Source organism: Aspergillus campestris (genome assembly GCF_002847485.1).
Source record: "Aspergillus campestris IBT 28561 chromosome Unknown P168scaffold_6, whole genome shotgun sequence".
Taxonomy (NCBI): domain Eukaryota; kingdom Fungi; phylum Ascomycota; class Eurotiomycetes; order Eurotiales; family Aspergillaceae; genus Aspergillus; species Aspergillus campestris.
Window position 1 is genome coordinate 527,111 of NW_020194341.1, and position 22,117 is coordinate 549,227.

General features: G+C 52.5%; 9 protein-coding genes and 1 non-coding gene across 10 annotated transcripts; 4 read left to right on the forward strand and 6 right to left on the reverse strand.

The window, feature by feature from the left end:
- Window positions 1–1,010: 1,010 nt before the first annotated feature.
- On the forward strand, window positions 1,011–1,704 carry P168DRAFT_304475 (uncharacterized protein; the record flags this gene model as incomplete). The annotated part of the gene is made up of 2 exons (XM_024838848.1): window positions 1,011–1,166; window positions 1,240–1,704. Coding segments are annotated over exons 1-2 (564 nt in total), but the record flags the coding sequence as incomplete, so codon positions are not given.
- Window positions 1,705–1,890: 186 nt separating this feature from the next.
- Window positions 1,891–3,582, reverse strand: P168DRAFT_327138 (uncharacterized protein). Its single transcript, XM_024841207.1, has 2 exons — window positions 3,118–3,582; window positions 1,891–3,054 (listed from the first exon to the last, which is right to left on the reverse strand). Exons 1-2 carry the CDS (start codon window positions 3,259–3,261, stop codon window positions 2,101–2,103), a joined length of 1,098 nt encoding a protein of 365 aa, XP_024692750.1. The 5' UTR covers window positions 3,262–3,582; the 3' UTR covers window positions 1,891–2,100.
- A 1,102-nt stretch (window positions 3,583–4,684) lies between these two features.
- Window positions 4,685–6,185, reverse strand: P168DRAFT_290243 (putative mitochondrial carrier protein (Ymc1)). Its single transcript, XM_024837166.1, has 5 exons — window positions 6,031–6,185; window positions 5,785–5,796; window positions 5,597–5,733; window positions 4,913–5,541; window positions 4,685–4,840 (listed from the first exon to the last, which is right to left on the reverse strand). Exons 1-5 carry the CDS (start codon window positions 6,134–6,136, stop codon window positions 4,810–4,812), a joined length of 915 nt encoding a protein of 304 aa, XP_024692751.1. The 5' UTR covers window positions 6,137–6,185; the 3' UTR covers window positions 4,685–4,809.
- A 342-nt stretch (window positions 6,186–6,527) lies between these two features.
- On the forward strand, window positions 6,528–10,056 carry P168DRAFT_268829 (translation initiation factor 2). Its single transcript, XM_024835110.1, has 3 exons — window positions 6,528–6,587; window positions 6,657–9,669; window positions 9,730–10,056. The coding sequence occupies exons 1-3, from the start codon at window positions 6,564–6,566 to the stop codon at window positions 9,879–9,881; spliced, it is 3,189 nt and encodes a 1,062-aa protein (XP_024692752.1). The 5' UTR covers window positions 6,528–6,563; the 3' UTR covers window positions 9,882–10,056.
- P168DRAFT_304479 (HNH endonuclease) lies at window positions 9,997–11,020 on the reverse strand (the record flags this gene model as incomplete). Its single annotated transcript, XM_024838849.1, has 2 exons — window positions 9,997–10,695; window positions 10,787–11,020. 2 exons carry the CDS (start codon window positions 11,018–11,020, stop codon window positions 10,141–10,143), a joined length of 789 nt encoding a protein of 262 aa, XP_024692753.1. The 3' UTR covers window positions 9,997–10,140.
- Window positions 11,021–11,788: 768 nt separating this feature from the next.
- On the forward strand, window positions 11,789–13,285 carry P168DRAFT_268835 (EI24 domain-containing protein). The gene is made up of 3 exons (XM_024835111.1): window positions 11,789–11,916; window positions 11,973–12,550; window positions 12,615–13,285. The coding sequence occupies exons 1-3, from the start codon at window positions 11,866–11,868 to the stop codon at window positions 12,799–12,801; spliced, it is 816 nt and encodes a 271-aa protein (XP_024692754.1). The 5' UTR covers window positions 11,789–11,865; the 3' UTR covers window positions 12,802–13,285.
- A 102-nt stretch (window positions 13,286–13,387) lies between these two features.
- Window positions 13,388–16,053, forward strand: P168DRAFT_268839 (uncharacterized protein). Its single transcript, XM_024835112.1, has 3 exons — window positions 13,388–13,778; window positions 13,849–15,402; window positions 15,468–16,053. The coding sequence occupies exons 1-3, from the start codon at window positions 13,719–13,721 to the stop codon at window positions 15,810–15,812; spliced, it is 1,959 nt and encodes a 652-aa protein (XP_024692755.1). The 5' UTR covers window positions 13,388–13,718; the 3' UTR covers window positions 15,813–16,053.
- A 484-nt stretch (window positions 16,054–16,537) lies between these two features.
- Window positions 16,538–16,644, reverse strand: P168DRAFT_t102. Its single transcript has one exon. It is a non-coding gene; the product is annotated as a tRNA-Phe (tRNA).
- A 153-nt stretch (window positions 16,645–16,797) lies between these two features.
- On the reverse strand, window positions 16,798–18,168 carry P168DRAFT_290250 (uncharacterized protein). Its single transcript, XM_024837167.1, has one exon. The coding sequence runs from the start codon at window positions 18,062–18,064 to the stop codon at window positions 17,192–17,194; it is 873 nt and encodes a 290-aa protein (XP_024692756.1). The 5' UTR covers window positions 18,065–18,168; the 3' UTR covers window positions 16,798–17,191.
- Window positions 18,169–18,898: 730 nt separating this feature from the next.
- P168DRAFT_236562 (neutral/alkaline ceramidase) lies at window positions 18,899–21,248 on the reverse strand (the record flags this gene model as incomplete). The annotated part of the gene is made up of 2 exons (XM_024833529.1): window positions 18,899–20,984; window positions 21,046–21,248. The coding sequence occupies 2 exons, from the start codon at window positions 21,246–21,248 to the stop codon at window positions 18,899–18,901; spliced, it is 2,289 nt and encodes a 762-aa protein (XP_024692757.1).
- Window positions 21,249–22,117: the final 869 nt, after the last annotated feature.

Below are 22,117 nucleotides of genomic sequence, written 5' to 3' on the forward strand. Positions count from 1 at the left end.
CTGATGACTGGTTTACCCTAGGGTCACTGCGAGGCACGTGCTGTGGGGGAACTATATGTTAGGAATATCAATCAGGCTAAGCCATATACCAAACGCTGGTCAGCGTTTTGGCGTAGCGGCTAAGTCTATATACAACAGTTCCAATTATCATCTTGCCCCAATTTGGTCTTCCCCACTACCGCTGTTCCAGTAGCTGTTTGCCCTACCGGCGACCGATCTTGCCATTGCAGCTGTCCGTGAATCTCGGCCCGTTCGACCTTTGGGTGCAGTGGCCGAGATCTTCTTCCTCAGATCCATGTCTCTGTTAGGTCTCCCTTGGTACTACTGTAGACATTTAGATAATACGAAGGGAAAGATGACAATGACGTAGATGGGTATGTTATGTTACACGATTTGTAGACAGTTCAGGAGAGAAGATAGCTACCTGATCTAGTATGTCTTGCTGTGTGGGCAGGGGGCTAACTGTATGGTGTCTTGGGTCAAACATAAGAACTACTGCACGACCTGTAGTGTCTGCGGGTATATGGAAGTTTTAGACAGAGGAATGATTGTATCTGTTGGCCTGGTGTCAGACTATCCTGCCGTCAATACCTCATCTGCAACACGTGTTCGGATGTTTAACCCCAGCTCAGGTCTCACTTGCAGCATCAAAGAAATAAGACACGGATGGGTCATTAAAGTCATGTCCCTATTCAAAAACCACGTTTCTTCTGGCTTCGTGATAAGATTAATATCGGCGCTGCTCTTTGTTGTTATCGGTTTCAGGATAGTACTGTGTCTTAACATGAGAGAAGCTCGTTCAATCTACAGAGTTAGAGCCAGATGTCCCATGATATAAGATGGATGAATTCTCTGGAATCTTTTGGGTCATTCTATAGATAATTGCATTGCTATATAGCTGTTGAATAACTGCTTCATTGCTAGATACTGTATATCCCATATCATACGATTCATTATTCCCTTGTTTATCCTCTTGTCTGTGAACTTTTAACGCACCTCCCTTATCCATGGACAACTCGGACAACTCTCGCAACCCACTGGGTCAAGCCTTTTCTCATGTGATTCACATGTTGCAGGGCCCTTTGGCACGGGGAGACCAGAGGCTTGCTGTCATCGGGGGGTTTTGTGTTCAGCACTACCTAGGCAATCATGACCGAGAAACCAATGTTTTTCCCCCCCGGCCATTCTTTACTTGTTCTTATTTTCCGACATGTGTACCCTCTAACATGCTTATGGCAGGACCTGGATCTGATGATCGATCTCGATTGCCCAACCGATGAAATCAAGATAGACCTTGTCGAAGCTGATCCAGAGAAATTTCAACTTCGTGCCGACATTCTGTACTACTGTTCCAGTACTCGCTTGGTCCAAGTGGATCTGATCTCCCACCAGATTGCGCTTCCCTACTATCGTCGCATGCTCGCTAATCCTCTCTGTGAGGGTCTCCCCGCAGAAGCGATAAGGATCGGGAACACCCAGGTGGAGCATCCGCCTTTCCTCTCTGTGAAGGATATGGTTGCAATAAAAGTATACTATTGCGGGACGCGTTCTACCAAAGAGAAAAACGATCAGGATGCTCGGGATGCGTGGGAGCTGGCCGCCAGACTACCCAGGGGTGTTACTTGGGAGCCATGGCAGCATGATGCTTTCCGGGCAGGACTGGATGATGCTGTCTACTTCTCCCGTAGGACAAGGAATGCCTGGGTAAGAAAGCTTCGTTTGTGATAGATATGAGCATGGTGGTGCCTTCCTTCTTTTGTTCTCGATGTGTGATGTGATGCTTGAGTTTGACTGGGGGTTCCGAGGTTTGGTTACATTATATTGAGTGTTTTGTATCGAGACCAGATTCGATTGCAAATTCATTCAAAAGACTCAACAGACATCGTAAATGAGCGATCTAGGTACATCAACAAAAAGAGAAGATTCGTGAATCCATGGAGCAGAGACGAAGCAAAAGTAAACAACATAGCAGGCCGACGAGAACAGCAGCAATAAAACGATAGGCAGGAACCGTGCCTATCTCGCATTCTTCCTTCCTAGAAGCTAGACGTATACGAGCTCCTTTGTTTGCTAGAAACGGCATTCTCCAGGGAGACACCCCTATAATTTGATTGAAGAGTGCAGCAGCAAACCTTTCAGCAGAAGCCATGTCAGCGGGCATCCGTTCCAGTGGCATCCGTTCCAGTGGCATCCGTTCCAGTGGCATCCGTTCCAGCGGTATCTGTTCCCGCGGCAGTTTTTTTCAGCAGCGCGCCTTTCACGAATAGCCCTATCCTCAGCAGCCCTTGCGTATATCAAGACCAACTCTTCGTCGGCTGTCATCACCCATGGAACCGCAGTATCCGGAAGCGTACCCTTCCTAATCAGAGCCTCCGGCAAGGGGGTAAAGTACTTGCGGTGAAACTCCTTCACAGGGGCATGGCTTTTCAGGTATGCCTTCCAAATCTTTCCAAGCGACGGATCCAACGTAGCAGGGCTGAGAAAACCCTCATCAATTGTCTTCTTGTACACATACTGTTTCATATACATCAAGTGACGTTCCCACCAAAAACCATGGTCCACCATTTCAAGTTTCCGCACCTTGTCGAGAATCAGGGACTCCGTGCAACGGGAGGGGGTCGGGATTTGGACTCGGCAGCCGGGTACGGTATAGCGGCCACCGGTGAGAACGGGATATCCCCAGACGGGAACCCGGGGGTCGGTTGCCAGCATGTAATTAGGGTCGTCTGGCGCCGGGTCTTCGAGACTCGGATCTGGGAGTGCCCAGAAGGTCTCTGACTTTCGATGTAGGCAGAGGTCAGCATGGTCATGACTCAGTAGCATGCTATTGTATTTGTCTTCAGAGAGTGTTTTGTCCGGCGTCCACGGGGCCGTGTGCAAGTGGAACCAGTGGCAGGGCCAGGGGGCTGTAGTTTGGATGTCCTCTTTCTTCCTCCTACACTGCCAATAGCAAGTGCCAACGATGTCTTTACCGTCGCCATCGGAGAAGCCCGCGTCTTTCAGAGTCTGGACCGCCGCGTCCATCTGATGATCGGGAATGACGAAGTCAAAGACCTATCGCAGTTAATCATCGCACAACGTGTTTTCTCAGACGAGAAGTTTATTCCCTGAACTTACCGGTTCATACGTAGGAACACCATATATGTCCATCGCACCGGTGTACCAGAGGACACTCGGAATTCCAGCCGCACGAAGAATCTTGTCGATTTCGACAATCAACTCGCGGTCCGGGATATACCCCGTGTACTTGAAGTCGGACATAATGGGGAGTTTGGGAATGGATCAAATGCTCTTGTCAGTTTAACAAATAGAGATCACTTTCTAGAGCACAGAGAGATTTTGTGAGTGAGTGGGACCACAACATCCAAGAAGGTGCCTCGACCCCTTCTTATATCCCGAGTCAGAACAGAAAGGCCCAGGAAACCAGATCAGAATAACAGGACACTAAAGTTGACAATCAAAGAAAGACTCTGGGTGACATGGAAAGCCCACTGCCAAAGTCCAAGTTCTTTCCTGACTAGGTGGGGAAGAATCCTGGGGAATCTCAAGGGACTTGACAAAGGAATCAACACAGCCTTCAAGTATAGCACATCTTACTATGCCCCGTCCGGCGAGTCAGCAATGCAAACTGTTCAGATTATTGATCTAGTTGTTTCAAGTTCTTTGAGACAGTCTTTGGTTGCATTCTTTAGAAATTCAGAAGCCTGCGATCTTCTTTATTGGGTATTGGGTTGACGCACTGGTTGACTGTACTAGTTCTTCTGAACCAGGCATATCGCATTGTCAGCATCTTTTGATCTTGCATCATGAAATCAACGATAGCTAGTGTCAGCAACATCTATGATATCAGTGTAATAAAGACCGCCGTTCATTCATACATTGGTCCTTTCATCCCATAGCAAGCGGGTCCTTTGCCTGATGAAACCGCAGTCTTATTACCTTATTTTCAGTAACATGGCGTCTCCTTGTTTCTCGTATCCGGGCTGCCAAAGCATACTCCCGATTGGGGGTCATACAATCTCATTCATTCTCTTAAAAGGAGTGTGTAGAGATATCCTGTAACTGTCAATGGCTTTGGCTATACCGTTGCTCCACTGTATATGAATGACTACTGGTACGAACCTAAAGAGCTCATGCTTTTCATCGGTCGATGAGCCAGTCTCTAAGTCACATGTCCGGTCCTATTTATTCTTGAAGCCCCCTGTCTTACTCTATTCCTGTTCGCTTGTCTTAGATTAATTAGCGGGTTGACTCCTGGTCCCAAACCCAAAGAGAAGAATTGACCATGGAAGCTGGACTCCTGAGATCATTCAGTAGCTATGGAGCCACATGTGGGGGCGAGATAAGGGGAACGATTAGTCAAGCGGTCGAATTAATGATCTTGAAGGCCAGGGAGATGGTTAACCATATAACCTGCCACCGAGTCGGGTATTCAAGGAATGAATTGGTTCTACTCCCACGATTCATTGCTCAGGGATCCTTCGAAAGCGGTGCGATAAATAAGCAATACAGTATATAAACTCCAGACAACATATCCAACATACGTCGGGTATAGGAAGACAGCATTTACAATCAGTAGATGTTCATTTCATAGATAGAACCAATGTATCCATCCAATGCACAAACCCAGACAAATCAGTCGTCTAAACCTGCAGACGATGATAACGACCAAGCATATGTATGTAAAAAAAAAAAAAAAAAAAATCTAATAACTTTTGCCTTCGTTCTGTTGAATTAAACGAGACATGGATATCAAGAACTCTAAAAGGGGATGGCACAACACGAGGACGATGAGGTTAGATGTTCATCTTAACCCAGAGCTCTCATCGCCATTTCGACACTATATCTCTAGTTAGCACCGAAGGGAAGAAAGGAAGCAAAAGTCGCGACTGGAAAGGAAAAGAAAACATACACAAAGAAGGTACCCGCGGACACGGGCATGGCCCTCAGTAGAGTGGGCCCAAGCCCCTTCCAGAAACCGCCCAGACCCTCCGCGGCATAGGTCTTCTTGAAGCAGTCGCGCATGGTCTTGTACTGCTTCTGGTCGCCGAAGCCATCGCACTGCATCTTGCTCTTTACCACGTCAAACGGATAGCTGCTCAGCCAGAGCGCCTCACCCGCAATACCACCGTATGTCGCAACCTTGAGACTGGAGATGTCCTCGCGCTTGACGTTGTTGCGCTTGGCATCCTGGTTCATCAGATACTCGAACGTCAGGAACCACATGCCGTACGCCTGCGCCTCACGCAAGTAAGTCACCGCTTGGCCGCGGAAGAGGCCCCGCATCACGCCCTCGTGGGCTGACAATTTGCGGATGCAGTCCAGGGGCCCGGTGTACAGCCGGTTTGCGCCGTGCGGCTGGGTCTGCAGGCGGATACGCACGTGCTCGATCGGGCCCGAGAGCACACTGTTCGTGATACCGGCGGTGGCACCGGCAAGGAAGTACTGCGCATACGAGAGGCTCGGATCCGCGTATTTCTTCTTGTTAAGCTCTTCCAAGCGGCGGCGTGTCTCGTGGAACGCGCCGAATTGCACACTCACCTGGGCCATCATCAGTCGGGCATTCTGTGAAGCGAGGGATTGGGGGAGTACGTACGCAGGCACCGATACCGATCAAGGGCGTCAGAGTACCTTTGTAGAAAGCAAAGGGGCCCTCATTCTTGAAAATCTTGGTGGCGCAGTCCAGGGCGCTTGAGTACTGCGTGGTCGTCTGCAGGCGGACCTTGATAATATCTGTTCATGCTTAGGGGAAGGGCCCTGCACGATTACTTGATTGGTACTTACCGAACGGTTGTCCTATGATATTATTAGCAAAATATGTCGACAGACATTGTGAAGTTGTATAGGTATAGGCATGTGATGTGTGCCTGTTTGGCGGGGCACCAATTGTCCCTCTTCAACATGCCGCTCCTTGCGAGGAAACTGGGGATTTCAATTGAACACAAAACCAACCACAAAGATGGGCTCCAGGACAATAGGCAATAATATTTCAACGCGAAGTGCAACCATGATAAGAAATTACAGACATACCAAGCAACACCTGGGCAATTCCACCAGCCGCGCCGGCACCCAAATCTTTGATAGTGCGGAGGGCTCCACCACCCTTCTGGATGTCCTCGAACGCTTCCGATTCCATTGCGCGTGTCAGAGAGGGGGGTTTGGACTTGAGGTATGAGTAAATCCAAGGAGATAAGAAGAAGTGGAGGACCCTGGGAAGAGTTTAAGAGTGCGATCACAGCTCGACTTAAAAAAACAGCTTAGGCGGGCTTATCAACCCTCTGAGGAACGATGGCGCGATGAAGGGATCGCGGCCTCCCATTCGTGGGGAACTCCGAGACACGTGATCCCCGCGGGAAACTGCTGCTGAGTCATGCAGCATGACTCAGCATCCGGTCGGCGGAGTGCCTGAGGAACCAATCAGGTTGGATCCAGGCAGACAGACTGCCCAAACGCCGCAAAAGTTTCCCCGAGGGGAATTCGGAGCAAACTACGTACTAGCTGGACCGGCAAAAGAAACGTCGTCCGTTGTCCTTTTCGAGCCTCCACCCCTCGATGAATATATAATGCACCGGCGGGCTGCCCTCAACGTGAGTCTCTTTCTATCTGCGCGCTTTGGTATCGCGCCACTCTAATTCTTGTCTTTCTGCTTGCTCCAGCTCTCTCGCAGCCATGGTGCGGGTTGGCCGTCTTTGGCTGCAAGAAACCGTGACGCAGCTTTCGCCCCGGTCATAACCTCCTCCGTGCTGCGGCGGACCTTTCGCTCCTCGCTCGTCTCTCTCGATTCTTCCGATGGCCCCGATTCGAAATCCACCACCCCGAAGCCTAAGTTTGGCGGTCGATGGGGCTCTAGTTCGTCGCAAAAACCGGCGACGTTGAGTCCAGCGGAACAGGCAATCCGCGATGCTTTGATCGCACGCAACAATGCCGCTCAGGAGCAGGAGGCACAGTCAGCGTCGAGATCAAAACCGCCGGCAAGTGCAAGCACCGACCTTTTTGAACAACTCCACAGCACGAGGGCGCCTCCGGGAGATGTCAAATCGTCCAAATGGGGAGGAAAGCGGTATTCGCCGAGATTTTCTGCAGAAAGCCCCGCATCAGAATCATTGAAAACATCCCATGGCTACCCTGAGAATACCACCCAGAACCGCGATCGTTGGAGGCAAACATGGAAATGCTCTAGTTGCGGGTTCAACTCCTTACCAAAATTCACCACCTGCAAACGCTGCGGTGCTCATGCTTCAGCAGAAGTCATCGCAGAGAATGCAGAGGCGTCCCGGCAGCAAAAACAACAGCAGCAACAACGACGACAACAGCAGCAGCAACCAGGAGGCCACCACCGTCACCAGCAACAACATCAACACCACGGTCAGCACCAGCCTCGTCAAGATCGGTGGGGACAGCATCCATCTCTACAGCCGGATAGAAAATTGGAAGGGCAGCCAAGGGCACCGCACCATATACGACAGAGGGACTGGACTTGTCCAGACTGCCAGTACCATTGCTTTGGAAAACAGATCGTCTGCCCGCAGTGCAAGGCTCCCCGCCCGGATCAAAGTCTTAGGATCAGAAAGCTGGGTCATCAGCACCCGTCGGGAACAAGCAGCGACACCGGTGCCCTGGATAACAGGCAAAAGGCATTATTGAAGCACGCATACTATCGGGAACACGAGTCTGGCGAGGAACCTGCTGAGACAGATACTGCGGCGGGGCAACCGGTCATCCCATCCGCAGAGACGGGAATTGTCGGTGATTTGGAAGAGCCTCGTTCACACAGGAAGTTCAAGGAAGCCAAAACGCCGGAAACGGAGCAAAAATCATGGACATGGGATGCCTCGCTGTTTGAGACGCAGGACAAGAACGCCCCGCAGGAGAAGTCGTCAAAACGTCGAGAAAATCGGCGGCAGAAAGCTGATGAGGAGTTTGACGCGGAGGAGCGTCGTCAGCAACGCCTCGAACGGAAACGTTCGAAGAAAGAAAAGACACGGCGCAAGGAGTTGGATACGACTCCAAGCCCGCTTTATCTCCCAGAGTTCATCAGTGTCGGCGACCTTGCTAATGTTATCGGTGTGCGGCCGGCACAGTTTGTTGCCCGTATGGAGGACATGGGTTTCGAGGAAGTTTCGTACAGCCATGTCCTGGATTCGGAAACTGCTGGTTTGGTGGCGACTGAGTTCAACTTCGAGCCCGTCTTTGATACCGGTGGTGAGGAATTAACGCCCGCTGATGAACCTGAGGACAAATCTATGCTACCGTCTCGACCACCGGTGGTGACGATCATGGGACACGTCGACCATGGCAAAACAACGATTCTTGACTGGCTCCGGAATTCCTCGGTTGCGGCTTCGGAGCACGGTGGGATTACCCAGCACATCGGTGCTTTCTCCGTGGCGATGCCATCTGGAAAGACCATCACTTTCTTAGATACCCCTGGGCACGCGGCCTTCTTGGACATGCGTCGCCGCGGTGCCGACGTGACCGATATCGTCGTACTCGTAGTTGCGGCCGATGACAGCGTCAAACCCCAGACAATCGAAGCCATCAAGCATGCTACCGGGTCCCAGGTGCCCATCATCGTCGCCATGAGCAAAATCGATAAGCCCGATAGCAACCCTGAACGTGTCAAGCAGGACCTTTCCTCGCATGGAGTCCACGTCGAGGACTTTGGTGGTGACGTCCAGGCGATCGGCGTGAGTGGCAAGACGGGCCAGGGGATGCTGGAACTCGAAGAAGCCATTGTCACGCTTTCCGAGGTCCTGGATTACCGCGCAGACGCGCAAGGCAACGTCGAAGGATGGGTGATCGAGGCTACTACGAAGAGCTACGGCCGTGTGGCCACGGTGCTTGTCCGCCGAGGCACGCTACGGACGGGTGATATCATCGTGGCAGGCACTGCTTGGGCTCGGGTACGCACGCTTCGCAACGAAGCAGGTGTGGCCATTGACGAAGCAACTCCCGGCACGCCAGTGGAAATCGATGGCTGGAGGGAACAGCCGGAAGCGGGAGCAGAGGTGCTCCAAGCCCCCAACGAACAGAAGGCGAGAGCCGTCGTGGAATACCGAATGGAGCGGATAGAGACACAGAAATTGGGCGAAGACACGACAGCGATCAACGAAGCCCGTCGTCAAACCGTGGAAAAGCGTCGCAAGGAGAAATCTGACAAGGGAGAGGCCGATTATGACCCGACCCCGTCAGGCCCTAAGCCCGTGAACTACATCATCAAGGCCGATGTAGGCGGCTCCGCCGAAGCCGTCTTGAACTCGGTGGCGGCGATCGGCAACAACGAAGTCTTTGCCAACGTGATCCGATCGGGCGTTGGACCGGTGACAGAGTTCGATATTGAACATGCAGAGGCGTCGCACGGGCATGTTGTCTCCTTCAACATGCCAATTGAGCCGGCCATTCTACGCATGGCGGAGGTCCGCGGGGTCAAAATCATGAACCACAACATAATCTACAAGCTCATCGACGACATCAGGGAAACCCTGAGCGAACAACTACCCCCACTCGTGACCCAACGGGTCACAGGCGAAGCGGAGATCGGCCAGGTATTCGACATCAGCATGAAGGGCCGAGGCAAGGTCTCGATCGCAGGCTGCCGAGTCCGCAACGGACTGATCAATCGGACCCGGAAGGTGCGCGTTCTGAGAGACAACGAGACCATCTACGACGGTAAGCTAGACCTGCTCTTTCTTTCATGTTGGGATTTCGAGCTAACCCATGTCCTCACAGGCACCATCTCCTCGCTGAAGAACGTCAAGAAAGATGTAGCCGAGATGCGCAAAGACACGGAATGTGGGATTGGCTTCGACGATTGGACCGAGTTTGCCGTGGGCGACCGCGTCCAGTGCTACGAAGAGATTTTCGAGAAAAGGTATCTGTGATCTCTTCTATGGGATCTACCCCTATTGGATCTTCCGATCATGTACACTTATTGGCGTTATGGCGGGCGGTGCGCATGTGGTGCGCAACATGTAAAATTACGACGGTCAGCAGACCGGCGCAGCCTGATGCGACGGTCCCCCCTATGTACAATACAGCGGCGGTTGGTATAAGTATAGCATAGACACATGAATCATAATTTCCAAAACCAGCGGCCCAAACGATGAAAACAAAAGAAAGCAATAGCAACTCTTAACGAATCTAAGTAGCCTTCCACCTCACCCTCCCCACCCACCTCGCCCAAGCCCTCACATCCTCCCTCTCCAAGATCCGCTCAACGGTAAACCACTCACGCGCCAGCTCCTCATTCCCCGCCATGCGATGCACAAAGCTATGACAAGCGCGACACAACCAAGCAACGCTATTCAGCATCCACTCGTCATGCCACCCCTTCTTCAGCACCTTGGCATGCACGCCCCGCGGGATCAGATGGTGGTACGACAGCGGAATCCAGTCACGCTCGCAGATTTCGCACGCGTCCGTCCGCGTGCTCGCCCACACGGGCGGCGGCTTCGTCGCCCCCTCGATGTACTCGTTGAGCACCTTTCCCAAGAAGTCGGGCACGTCGTGCGCGAGGCCGTAGACGGTGAGGGTCTCGGAGACGGTTGCGGGGAGCGGCGCGGTGAGGTCGTCGCGGGTGGTGGCGGAGAGGGGCGTCTCGTATGCGGTGCTCAGGGAGGCGTCGTGCTGGAGGGTGGAGTAGGTGAGGGTTTTTAGGGAGTCTGGGAGGTTGGGGAAGATTTCGGAGGCGAGGAACTGTGGTTTTGGGGGGACCGTGTGTCAATTGGGGTTGTGGTTAGTTGGCTAGCTGCCTACGTATATAGGTATCAGGGTGGTGGTTGCGTACGTCGATGAATTCTGCTAGTTCTTCTGGGTTTGCGCCTGCGCTTGCGCCCGCGGGCTTCGTCTCTGCTGTGGCCTCGTGTGTGCTGTCATCTCTGCGTCCGTTGCGCTTGGTCTTTGGGGCTCGTCGTTTTGGGGCTTTCTGTGGGCGGTGCGGGGTGGATCGCTCCACGATCGCGCTGGATAGACACTCGCGGAAGACTTGGTAATTGGAGTCGCTGGAATCGAGTGTGGTCATTGGTGGTGTTTTTATCCTCTTAGGAGGGGTATACAGGGTAGAGATGTTGGATGGTTATGGCGGGTGTGAAGAGGAAGTTGGATGATGGGTCGCTGGATGTTGGTGGAAGCTCAACTGACATCATTTCTTGGTCCCTGCAGGATCTTACAGTCTCCGCCAGCGAGGTTCTCGAGTATCTGATGAATACAAGGTTTCAAATACGAGTGTAGGTTATTAAGCTTAAGATATTCCTTTGTATTTATGCAATTCCTCATTACTCGAGCTAAGCCGTTGATTATTGGTCCTTGTTGGAACAGGAGCATTGTACCAGGCTGGGCACAGGCACCAGTTTTACACTGTGGATAATACCAATCAGCGATATCAAGAGGACGTATCCATCAAGTCCACTTGACTGAAGATATCATGGACGAATGAGTATTCGTCCAGTCTAGCAAGATGAGAATTCACCACACAAGGCGTAGGGCAAAAGTGATGTACGCTGTAAATATTTCCAAACGCTCCACAATGAAGAAGAATTTGGGGTAAGGCAGCATTATTCGTCTGACCTTTCTTTTCCCCTCCAATGATCCATGGGGTAATTAGATCCCAGAGTGAATAAGAAGGTGTGATCAGTAAGTTGGAGAAAGAAGAAAAGAAGAAAAAGACGCGAGGAAATTTTCGCTTTATATACCCTGCTCACCGCCTGCTTATCGATAAGGGGCTTGGCGGCCACTAGCCTCTGTCATCATCGTCGGTCCGCTTATTCGCTTGATCGGTGCACTGACGGTGTAGGCATCAACGGTTGACCTTGCCTCTTGCTCGCGTGTCTACAATTCATCTGTCGCATCATCTGTCACATAGTTACCATGGTCAAACTGTCAAATTCCCCGAGGGCTGCTTGGCTGTATCCTTTTCGGGTTTGTCGAGCCTTTCTGTCGATGTTCACCTACTATACCATTACTGACTGACGTAGGGAATCTACTACTTCGCGACCCATCGCTTCCTCTGGCCCTTGTTCAAGACCCGTCTCATTCCGATCATCTTCCTTTCGATCTTCATATATGCACTGCTCTTCATCTTCGCATATCTGCCGCAGGTGGCCTTCCTGGCTATCTTCCAGGGTCGGAGTGCGTGGATCAACGGGTTAGTCTTGGTTCTGGGTGAGGGTTCTGCCATTGTGGCCATCCTGTTCGAGGCCTTCTTCGTCGACGAGACGTTGGTGGATATATTCGATGCCGTACTTGTGAGCGAGGGATATGGTGACCTCGTCACCACGTCGCGCGTCCTGTACCCCCAGGGTGAGGACGTCGTGAAGCGGCTGGGCAAGCCTCTCCACAGTGCCGTCTACGCGCCCTTCTCCTTGCGTCAGATTGTGGAGTTTGTCGTGCTTCTCCCGTTGACCTTTATCCCCATTGTTGGTGTGCCCCTATTTCTCGTCCTGACGGGCTATCGGGCGGGCCCGTTCCACCACTGGCGATACTTCCAGTTGCTGGATCTCTCCAAGCAGCAGCGGAAGGAGAGGATCCGGGAGCGACAGCTGCAGTATACGGGGTAAGTCCATCATGACCTCCAATACCCTCACCCTAGTTTTTGAAAGCCTAACCGACCCATGCAGGTTTGGAACGGTATCCTTGATCCTCCAGTTGGTCCCTCCGCTCTCGATGTTCTTTCTCATGTCGACGGCCGTGGGATCGGCGCTTTGGGCTGCGGGGATCGAAAACAAGCGCGACGCTTTGAACAGACAGCCGGAGGATGTAGGAGATTTCCACGACGATGGTAACGAGAACGATGCTGTTGTTTGATACGCTCTCAAGCGAGTTCACCCTTCGAATTCTTGTACTCGAGGCTTCTACGAAAAGTATATATATCCCCCCACATGGACTCGTCCATTGCATTGAAGTTTGTGCGCGATTATTCGTGGCTTTGCAATTGTATAAGACCTGAAACGAAGCGTCCCTTCTCCAACCATTATGCACGTTCGATGCGGTCGCCGGTTTAGGCAACCTGACGGAGTAATCCGATCCATCCATGCAGTCGGAGCACGTCCGGGGGTTTCTGCAGAGTGGAGATTTTCTCCGCCATGCTACCCCTTTCCTTGGTTCTCCATCTCTGCCGCCTAGTGGTGTATCTCACTAAGAGTAATAGACTCTAGACTAAAGCGCCAAGGCTACCAATTGGCTTCGAAGAGGACGGAGAAAGAACCGACTGACTACAGTCACCCATGGTGCTTGAATTGCGATGACTAAAGAGGTAAACAGCTTCGTCGCCCTAATATTAATTAATAATAAACAATAGTAAGTCCATAACAAAGAAGAATAAGTAATGGCCTCGAGAATGACGAAAGCCACGTGATCTGACCACGGTGAGATGCCCGCGACCACGAGGAATCTGTAACCTTCTTGTCTCTTTTCTCTCCTTAGGGGCCGTTGCCGGACAAAGGCTCTTAATTTAGAATTCTGACATCCATCCCCCCCTGGTAACCATCCTTTTCAGTAACCTACAGGGGAATTGGCTGGCTAACAAGGATACTTGAACCCCCTCTTCCTCCTGGGGACAGACTATAGCTCCCGCACTCTCTCCGCGTCTCACCGATTTGACGAAATCTCGACCCCAACGTTCACCCCTCGAGTGTGATTTATAATGCGATCCCTTGCAGAACTATAACCTGATTGGTGCGATCGCAAAGCATGGAAACGCCGACTGCATTCTCTCCCTCCCCATGGACCAACGGACCAGACTGCGGAAGGCCTGCGATGCCTGCAGCATTCGAAAGGTGAAGGTACGTGCAATTCCTTTGTTCTGTAGTCGACATTGTAGATTGTGTAGGCTGATGGACTCCGTGCGTACAGTGCGACACCAGCGGACCTCCGTGTCGATCATGCGCAAGCCTAGAAATCCCGTGTACATATGAGCGACCCAGTCGGCGTCGCGGCCCTCCTAACCGCCACGCAGAGGCGTTCAGGAAGCAGAAGCTGGCTTCCTCGCTTGCTGGCTCCCCCAGCCCTTCGGACCAATATCAAATCTCCTCGGCTCTCCCGTCATTGCCATCGGGGGGTATCCCCTCCTCCCCCGCTCCTTCGTCGCTCTCGGTGGAATCCATTTGCCCACTCCCCACCATCAAGCTGTTAATTGATGACTATTTCACCTACATCCACCCCCTGGTCCCTGTTCCCCATGAGCCTACATTCCGCGCCGCGCTGGATCGCCGCGAAGATGTCACAGATCGAATCTTTCTGGCGCTCACGGCCTCCATGATCGGGACCCTGGTGACATCATTCCCCCGAAGGCCCAAACAGCACCTGAAGACCGAGGAGGAAAAGGCCGCGTTTCCACACTCGATGGCCTTGGTCAAGAGGTGTCGTGATGTCGCCGTCCAGGCACGAGGCACAGGTTATCTCGATCGGAGTGCGACGGTCTACGATGCGGCCGTGAGCTATTTCCTCGGGCTATGCTCCGGCTATGTTTACAGTATGCGGCGGTGCCGCACGTATTTCGTCGAATGTATCACAATGATCCATGTATACGACTTGTGCCGCGCGTCGACGCGGCCGTCGCCCCTCAGTCCAATCAGCCCGAATTCGATGTCGTCGCAATCGCAAGACCCATCTGGCGCACTGGATGACGGCCAGACCAACGTGATCGAGCAAGAGCTTGGACGACGCCTCTTCTACACGGCCTTGGTCGGGTTCCGAACTTTGCAGCAAATGGGATCTGCGGATACAGTATTCCACGTGCCTCCGGAGACCCCGACAGAACGGTATCCGCCCCTTCCGCTCGAAGTGGACGACGAGTACATCTTTTCGACGCACGTGGATCCTCAGCCGGCCAATAAGGTATCGCAACTCGTGGGATTCAATACGAATGTTCGCGTTCTCAGCTCATATAATTCCCTGTCTGCCTGGGAACTGGCATTTGGCAGCGGTCAGATCGTCGACTGGGAGCGCCAACGATCCGTCCTCTGGGACTGTTTACAAAAGGCGAGGGACGCCTCAGCCAGCGTGCCTCGGGAGCTGTCGCTGCAAAGAGGGCGGGCGCCGGCATCACCATTTGGACAAGCACGGGACGATCGCGGGTTAACCGCGACGGGCGAAGATCAGGAGACTTGGGAACGCCGACATATCCAGTACGAGATCCAGAAGGCCAACATCTACGCCAGCCAGCTAGGAACGCGATCATATCTGGTCGAGAAGTATTGGGGACTCTACGGCGTATGGCAGCGGTGCCGCCAGCACTCGGAAGAGAAGTCCTCGCTGGGATGCAAATCCGAACCGAGCGACTCCCACGGCCAATCCGATCCCATCGGAAGTATAATGGCCGAAGAGCGCCGTCTCGTCATCCGCGACTTGTGTGTCCTCTTGCAGTCCGTGAACCCAGTGAACATGGAGCCCAACGGCGCAAGTTTCGTACGTCTTGTCGACCCCTTCTGTATACCGAATGACCTCGGACTAACCAGAGAACAAACAAACAGACCTGCAAAGTCCGCCAAGTCGCCTCCACCCTCCTCAACCTCCCTCACTCAGCCGGCTCAACCAACCCAGCAACAACCCCATCAACACCCGGTCCCCACCCGCTCACCGCCGCAGAGGCCGAGTCCTACCTCCACGCCTTTATCGACACCCTCGTTCGACTGGAAGGCCTCGCGGCGCCTACACCGAGTATGGAGCCAGCTGACGCAACGCCTCCGGTTAACGGCCGATCAATGAGCTACCTGAGCGATCAGGATCGCGACCAGGAGGAACTGCGCCAGTGGGCGAGCCTCCGGACATACCAGACGAAATTTGCGGAGGCGGGGGGAGTCTTGTCTGAGCTTTGATTGACATGTTGATTTTTATATCTGCACTATACCTTGACGATGAGCGACTTGTTCTCACTTTCTTCTACATGATATATAGCGTGGGATGGTTCTGAGATGGGTTTGGTTTGAAGATCTTTTTCTTCTTGACTTTTTCTCTTTGGTTTACTCGTTTTGGCAGGAGCTCAGGCACGTTGCACACCGGTCTATGATTCTCCCATTCAAAAGTCAAGCTCCCCAAGAAAAAAAAAATACTACAATTATATATACACGAAGATATCAAGATAACGATTTCCAATACACCATCAACGTTGTAATCAAGTAGTAGCATCTTTGTACATACCTACCAATCAATCTTATTTAACGTAGTAGCTAACATATCAACACCAGACATCCAATGATCCAAGATCGAACTATCTTTCATACCACGCTGAGCCCGTGAGAGCTACCCATGCAGATAGATCAAGATAAGATGTGTAGTAGAAGTCATTTGACAGCACCTCTCCATCCACATGGCTCTCGTGACAAGTAGTCTATATATATATAATCACCTACCTTGATACCCGAAGAACCAGGGATCAACAAAAACCCAAAAGAAAAAGCCTCACTCTAAGTAAGAACCATTGAAAATCACACTAATTATTATCACTATAACCCACCTAGTCATCAAGATGACCATCTCCTTATTGTACACCCCCAAAAATAATTACTATCCAGCAGAAAAATAGTAAAAAGGCAAAAAGTAATGGGATGAACCGGGATCGAACCGGTGACCTTTAGATAACCCCGATACAAGTCGGAAACTGAAGTTTAGTTCTTCAGTCTAACGCGCTCCCAGCTGCGCCATCACCCCTTATTACGTAATATTGGGCATTCTTAGGGGGTATATAAGGGGGAATGATGCTCTTGGGTTGACTATACGATGAATAACAGTTATACGATGGAGGGTGAATGGAAGTGGGCTAGGGAGTTGCGTGTGGGATAGATTTCGCTTGGTATTTAGGTTGATGGTTTGGAGTTTTTATTTATGATTTATTACAGGTAACAGGTAAGATGGTGTTCGTATGCGCGACAAAGATTAAGTTATTAAACTTGGGATAGAGAAAGGTAGTGAGTGCCAAAATATAGAACGTAGACTTCGTGGGACAGGTATGGCGGTGTTTTCAAATTGTTGTAACGCAAGAAAGAGAAGAATAGCTTTGTTGGATGCATTAGATGGCGAAAAGCCCGCTAGAAGCCAGGAAACATATCAATATACCATTCCAACAGAGAAAAGGCAAAAACTAGAGAACATCCTGATAAACACCTACCAACCAGACTAGACCTGAGTGGAGGTACCACTCAGCTAGCAGTAAAAGTCTTTACATACGTCACTCACTTCGTTATAATCACCGTCACCGTCACATAGTAGTATGGACGGGGATGACTTTTAATTCGCCGTCGTCCTCATCATCATCGTTGTCACCGTCATCATCCGGAGCAGAAGTAGGAACCACCACACCAGGCTCCGCAGCGGTATCCGGCGACGGGGCAGAAACCGGCGTAAAAGGTATCCCCATCTGAGGCTCTTCCTGCTCGGGAGCAGGCCGCGGAGGAGCCGGCAGCAGCGCACTATAGCCGGCATTTGGAGCCGCGGCAGCGGCCGGGGAAGGCCCTAGCACGGTTACAGTCACGACCCTGGTGGAGGTGATGGTGGAGCGGCGGGCTGTCAGGCCTGCATTGGGGGCTGCGGTTAGGGCTGCAGTCGGGGCTACAGGTCTGGGTTGGTTGATGCGGTTTAGGCGGTATCCGTAGGGGACGGTTAGCGTTACGATGCGGCCGGAGTTGAATGTTATTTCGAAGGTCTCGGAGGCTTGGGGTGCTTGTCGTTTGGTGGGGGGATCGGGGAAGGGTGTGGTTGGGGGGTTTGCTGGGGAGGCTTCGATGTCGTCTTCAGAGACAGAGGGTGCGTCGTCTGGCGATCTGCCGTCGATTGGGAACCGTCCGCCGTAGGTCTTGCCCGAGTCGGGGCAGTAGGTCAAGTCGGAGCCTCCGATCAGGATGCATGGTCTGCCGGTGGGAGCTGAGTTCTTGGTGCTTTTCTCGAATTGGATTGCGGGGCTTTGGCCCGGGCAGCTGAGCATATCGCCTCCGCCTATAGGGAAGCAGCCGGGGATGTCTCGCTCAGCGAGGGAAGGGTCTTCATCGCTAGCGTTGAGGAGGTGGGAGATTGGACCAGCCAAAGAAAGAGAGGAGAGTAGGAGGATAAAACCGAGGAAGTGTGGGAACTGCATGTTGAGAGCGATTGGGTTAACCACGCCTGATGGCCAAGAAATACCTCCCATCAATGACGGCTGATGGGAGGACCCAGAAGATAAATATAGTTGCGCTGTTGAATGGCCATTGCATATGGCTTTGGGTTAGGAACCGGCCTCGACCGGGGATTCTTTCATGTTGGCATGTCGTGCAAACAATGAAAATCCAGACTGAAAGAGAGAACCAGCATTAGTGCTGGGATAAATGACGCATATGGAAAATGCGAGAGGGGGTGACTTCTGTTTAAACAATGAAGCATTTCAAGAATTGCGCTATCTTCCTTGCTGGCATGGGTCGGGGAGGGATCACCCGGCCAGGGCGATTGACTTCATTGGCGCAAACATGGATCCCCTGGATTTGAAGCCATAACAATGAAATTAGCGCGCGACAAAGGAAATGCAGTCGAGCCGGATATCCAGATGCAGAAGACTGCCCCGACTCTATCTAGCGCTTAGTTGGGTTGCGCTCGTTGGCCCCGTCATTCCCCGTGCAACATGCGGTGGAGTGGAGCCTTATTCATGGATATCAGCGTGTAACTCGAGGACACCTACGATAAAGAACCGAGTGGTTTGGACGAGCGTCCGCCTTTCTTTTTCAGTCTAAGGTTGCATGAACGCAGGCGTCCCGGATACGGCCCCGACCAACCAGCGTCGATCATATTGACCGCACATATTATTCGAAAGAACCGAGAGTCACATCAAATCTCCTTCAACAAGGAGGACTATGTATTACTAGTATTGGCGAAAACTTCGCTTCAAGGTATGCAATTAGGAGATACATTATTCCATCACGCGGTGCAGCCGATTACGGCTTTAATTGGTCGAGATCGTGAAAGGATGACCGAACCCCTCGAAAGGCGTGATCTCACCCTTGACGCTCTTCGCGTCACCATAGTAGTGCAGGCGATAGGTACCTTCCTGGAGAGGCTTAGGGTCTCCAATGCCGTAATAGTCGTCCTCGATCTGCCATTGGAGAGTGACTTCGCTGTACCCCAGAGCGCCATTCGTCCGCTTCCAGTTGTAGATCAGACTCCAGTCGTTATCCGTCCGGACCGCCTCCCATTTACCCGAGTCTGGGTTGTTCCTTTCGACGGTTGCAAAGGTGGACTCTTGGCGTAGATTGTTCCGCGGGTTGGCTCCTTGGAACGTGGCATTCACCATATCACCAGGACCATACGTCTCGCCTTTCTCCGACGAGAGGAGCTCACCGAATGATTTTCCAATGGGATGTGCGTCAAACACGACGCCTGGAACGAAGCTCAGTGACTTATTGGTGTTGACCGGGGGTTCAACGCCAGAGGGCACCGGCGGGAGACTGCCCAGATCCGGAGATTTGCCCAGCAAAGGCAGGTATGTCAGGGTGAGGTTGATATAGCCAGCGAGCTGACTGGGCCCGTACAGGGTGGAGCCACCTTCATAGCGCTGGGCTCCGTATTCTTCTTCCGTGGTCACGTAATGGGCGTAGCTGTTGGCCGGGGATCCCAGAACCACGAGAGGGTCCTCAATGGAAAGATCCTCCTTAGCTGACTTGGCAATGGCCTCCTTCCAGCGCCGTCCAGACATGGTGGTTACCTCGCTGGTCGAAACGATGATGAACAGCTGGCCCACCCGCAGGAGCTGAATGTCCACGACATTCGGATCCCAGGCATAGGGTTGGGTGAGGGAACCCACGTCAAAGAGAACCTTTTTGGGGTATTGACACTCTTCCTGCTCTTTTGAAGGGGCGTGGATGAGCTTACGAGCCACCTCCCACAGGGGGTTCTTGGTGGCGGGCCCAGTGCCATTCTGCGTAAAGTCAAACATGCCCGGCCCATCAGTCGTGCCGCCCGCAAACGGATACCCCATGGCGGCCGAACAAGTCTTCAGCATGCTTCCATTGAAAGGCGAAATGAACTCGTACTGAGACATATCCCGGTACACATGGAAGGCTCGGACCTCGGAGTTCTTCAAAATCTGAACGGGCTTGGACGTGATCTGGTCATTGAGGGTCTTGGCGGCTTCATACTGGAGTCGCCCAATCTCGAAGCAACTCTTGGCGCCATTGTCTTGCTCGCGGAAGAAGGGGCCGCGCGCGCGGCATTTTCCGGTCTTTCCACCACAGGTGCTGTCCGAATACCGACACTTTTCCCCAGACCCGTCCTCGCAGTACGCGCCCAGGACGTTCGGAGACGTATCACCCACGTTGGACTGCGAGAATCCGGCAACGAAGTCGTCGGTAAACTTGGGGTCCTGCTGGACACTTCGCTCGAAGAGATAGGCAGCGACTCCCTTGTTGTCGCCCGTCACCAGCGTGTTGTTGTTGTACATCGAGGTACCGTGCACGGGGAAAAAGGTGAGAATGGCACTGGTCTTGTTGTCGGACTCCCGGTCGAACCTCAGCAGGGTCATCGCCTTGTCCACATTGTCTGAGTACCGCGCTTTCTCTTCCTCTGGATTTTGATCGTAGGAGTAAGGGCTCCGGTTGACATTCGCGTTTTTAACGTCGATGGATCCAAAGGACAGACGACCCGGGGCTCGACTCTCATGGGCACGCTTGATGGACAGGATGGCGCCGTCCACAATCGCTTGATAACTCTGCTTATTGAATCCTTTGTTGGGGATCTGAGGGAGGAAGTAGTTCATCCACCCGCCCGGGCCCGAGTGGGAGTGCGTGCCAGTGAGGGCGAGATTGCGTTCGCCATACTGGGCGTATTCGCTGCCCAAGGCAGCGAGGCCCTCGAGGACCCCACGTCGCACTGCCGTGTCGCCGGTCAATACATCCAAGACCACGTAGATAAAGGTATCGTCCGGGTTATTGGGGTTGGCGACGATGAACGAGCGAGAGTAAAGTCGTTGACGAAGGCCCGTTCCGACCTGATCGAGGCTGGCATAGCCGCCGAAGGCCAACTCAACAACCGGTCTAGCGTGATAACGAAGATTAGCAACGATCACTCCAGCTCAACCAAGGATCGAGTACATACCCCGTGACATCCGCCTTTCCAGCTCCCAGTAAGAACAGGCTATCGTCCGAAGTGGAATAGGACCTGTCTGCCCATCTGTAGCGAGCCCCTCCTTCAACGCGGACTGGCTCGTTGTGGGACGGGACAAAAGAGATGAGGAGTAGCAGCACGGCGACTATGAAGGTCCCCGCAAACGCCACATTATACCGGACGCTAGTAGCCATGTTTACAGCTCGAGGGACAGGCGGTGAAAGCCTGTGGTGATCCTCAGCGTAGCTCTGTTCTACTTTTTCGTCCGCCATGATTGTGGGGAAGAGGCGGCTTCTTATTCTCGCAGCGATCCGTCCTGCGTATAGCTCGAAGCCGAGGTGAGGCGATCGTTATTACAGCGCATGATCAAGCCAGCCGGTTTGCACGAAGGAGGAGCGTGATTTGCAACGCTAAGGAGTGCAAGCGAAGTGGCCGCAATGATACGATTGGCGCGGGGTTGAGGAACAGGGTGACATTTGGAGAAATCGGTACAGGCCGTCCGTCCCCCCAGAGCAGGGGCCTTGATTGGGTATACCCTTCTGCAACCGGGGACCCCGCTCCGCCCAGAGCCAGCCAGGATCCACTATTGATTGCGCATCGCTTCCAAGGCGCGTGATCATTATTGGACATCCAGTAGCATTGTTGGCTTGTGAATTCGTGCCTAGTTTAGCGGGGAAAGTCCCAGAAAAGTGGAAAGAAGCGAGTGTCGAATCATCACATAGAGATCAGCATAAGGGGCAGCTCCACCGTCTCCATTGAGAAGGGGGAAAAGCCGGCGAGGGTTAATGTTAAACATGCGGGGAGAAAGCTTGTCCAAGACTTCTAGCATGACAGTGTGCAGCTTCATGTATGGTCAAAGGAGGATGCCATTGACAGCGAGAATGGTAAGACACACACTTTTATAAATAAAGAGGTATCTTGCGATTCAGAAACAACATGCTACTCCACAAGAATCATCTGTAAACATGCAGATCCTACGGTGATGACTAAATGCTGAGTCATGGACATCTCACCGCCTCGGCAGAAAAGAACCAACGATCAGAGCGACTTCAATCCATCTGAT

What these genes read in the sequence shown, in the direction of transcription:
- P168DRAFT_327138 (XM_024841207.1), bottom strand. Translation starts at nt 3,261, where the DNA reads ATGTCCGACTTCAAGTACACGGGGTATATCCCGGACCGCGAGTTGATT. An exon ending in GTGTTCCTACGTATGAACCG is followed by an intron (nt 3,055 to 3,117) that starts GTAAGTTCAGGG and finishes TAACTGCGATAG; the next exon opens with GTCTTTGACTTCGTCATTCC.
- P168DRAFT_290243 (XM_024837166.1), bottom strand. Translation starts at nt 6,136, where the DNA reads ATGGAATCGGAAGCGTTCGAGGACATCCAGAAGGGTGGTGGAGCCCTC. An exon ending in TGATCGGTATCGGTGCCTGC is followed by an intron (nt 5,542 to 5,596) that starts GTACGTACTCCC and finishes ATGATGGCCCAG; the next exon opens with GTGAGTGTGCAATTCGGCGC. An exon ending in TCCGCGGGTACCTTCTTTGT is followed by an intron (nt 4,841 to 4,912) that starts GTATGTTTTCTT and finishes CTAGAGATATAG; the next exon opens with TGTCGAAATGGCGATGAGAG.
- P168DRAFT_268829 (XM_024835110.1), top strand. Translation starts at nt 6,564, where the DNA reads ATGCACCGGCGGGCTGCCCTCAAC. An exon ending in ACCGGCGGGCTGCCCTCAAC is followed by an intron (nt 6,588 to 6,656) that starts GTGAGTCTCTTT and finishes TGCTTGCTCCAG; the next exon opens with CTCTCTCGCAGCCATGGTGC. An exon ending in CAACGAGACCATCTACGACG is followed by an intron (nt 9,670 to 9,729) that starts GTAAGCTAGACC and finishes ATGTCCTCACAG; the next exon opens with GCACCATCTCCTCGCTGAAG.
- P168DRAFT_268835 (XM_024835111.1), top strand. Translation starts at nt 11,866, where the DNA reads ATGGTCAAACTGTCAAATTCCCCGAGGGCTGCTTGGCTGTATCCTTTT. An exon ending in CTTGGCTGTATCCTTTTCGG is followed by an intron (nt 11,917 to 11,972) that starts GTTTGTCGAGCC and finishes TGACTGACGTAG; the next exon opens with GGAATCTACTACTTCGCGAC. An exon ending in CGACAGCTGCAGTATACGGG is followed by an intron (nt 12,551 to 12,614) that starts GTAAGTCCATCA and finishes CGACCCATGCAG; the next exon opens with GTTTGGAACGGTATCCTTGA.
- P168DRAFT_268839 (XM_024835112.1), top strand. Translation starts at nt 13,719, where the DNA reads ATGGACCAACGGACCAGACTGCGGAAGGCCTGCGATGCCTGCAGCATT. An exon ending in GCAGCATTCGAAAGGTGAAG is followed by an intron (nt 13,779 to 13,848) that starts GTACGTGCAATT and finishes CCGTGCGTACAG; the next exon opens with TGCGACACCAGCGGACCTCC. An exon ending in AGCCCAACGGCGCAAGTTTC is followed by an intron (nt 15,403 to 15,467) that starts GTACGTCTTGTC and finishes ACAAACAAACAG; the next exon opens with ACCTGCAAAGTCCGCCAAGT.
- P168DRAFT_290250 (XM_024837167.1), bottom strand. Translation starts at nt 18,064, where the DNA reads ATGCAGTTCCCACACTTCCTCGGTTTTATCCTCCTACTCTCCTCTCTT.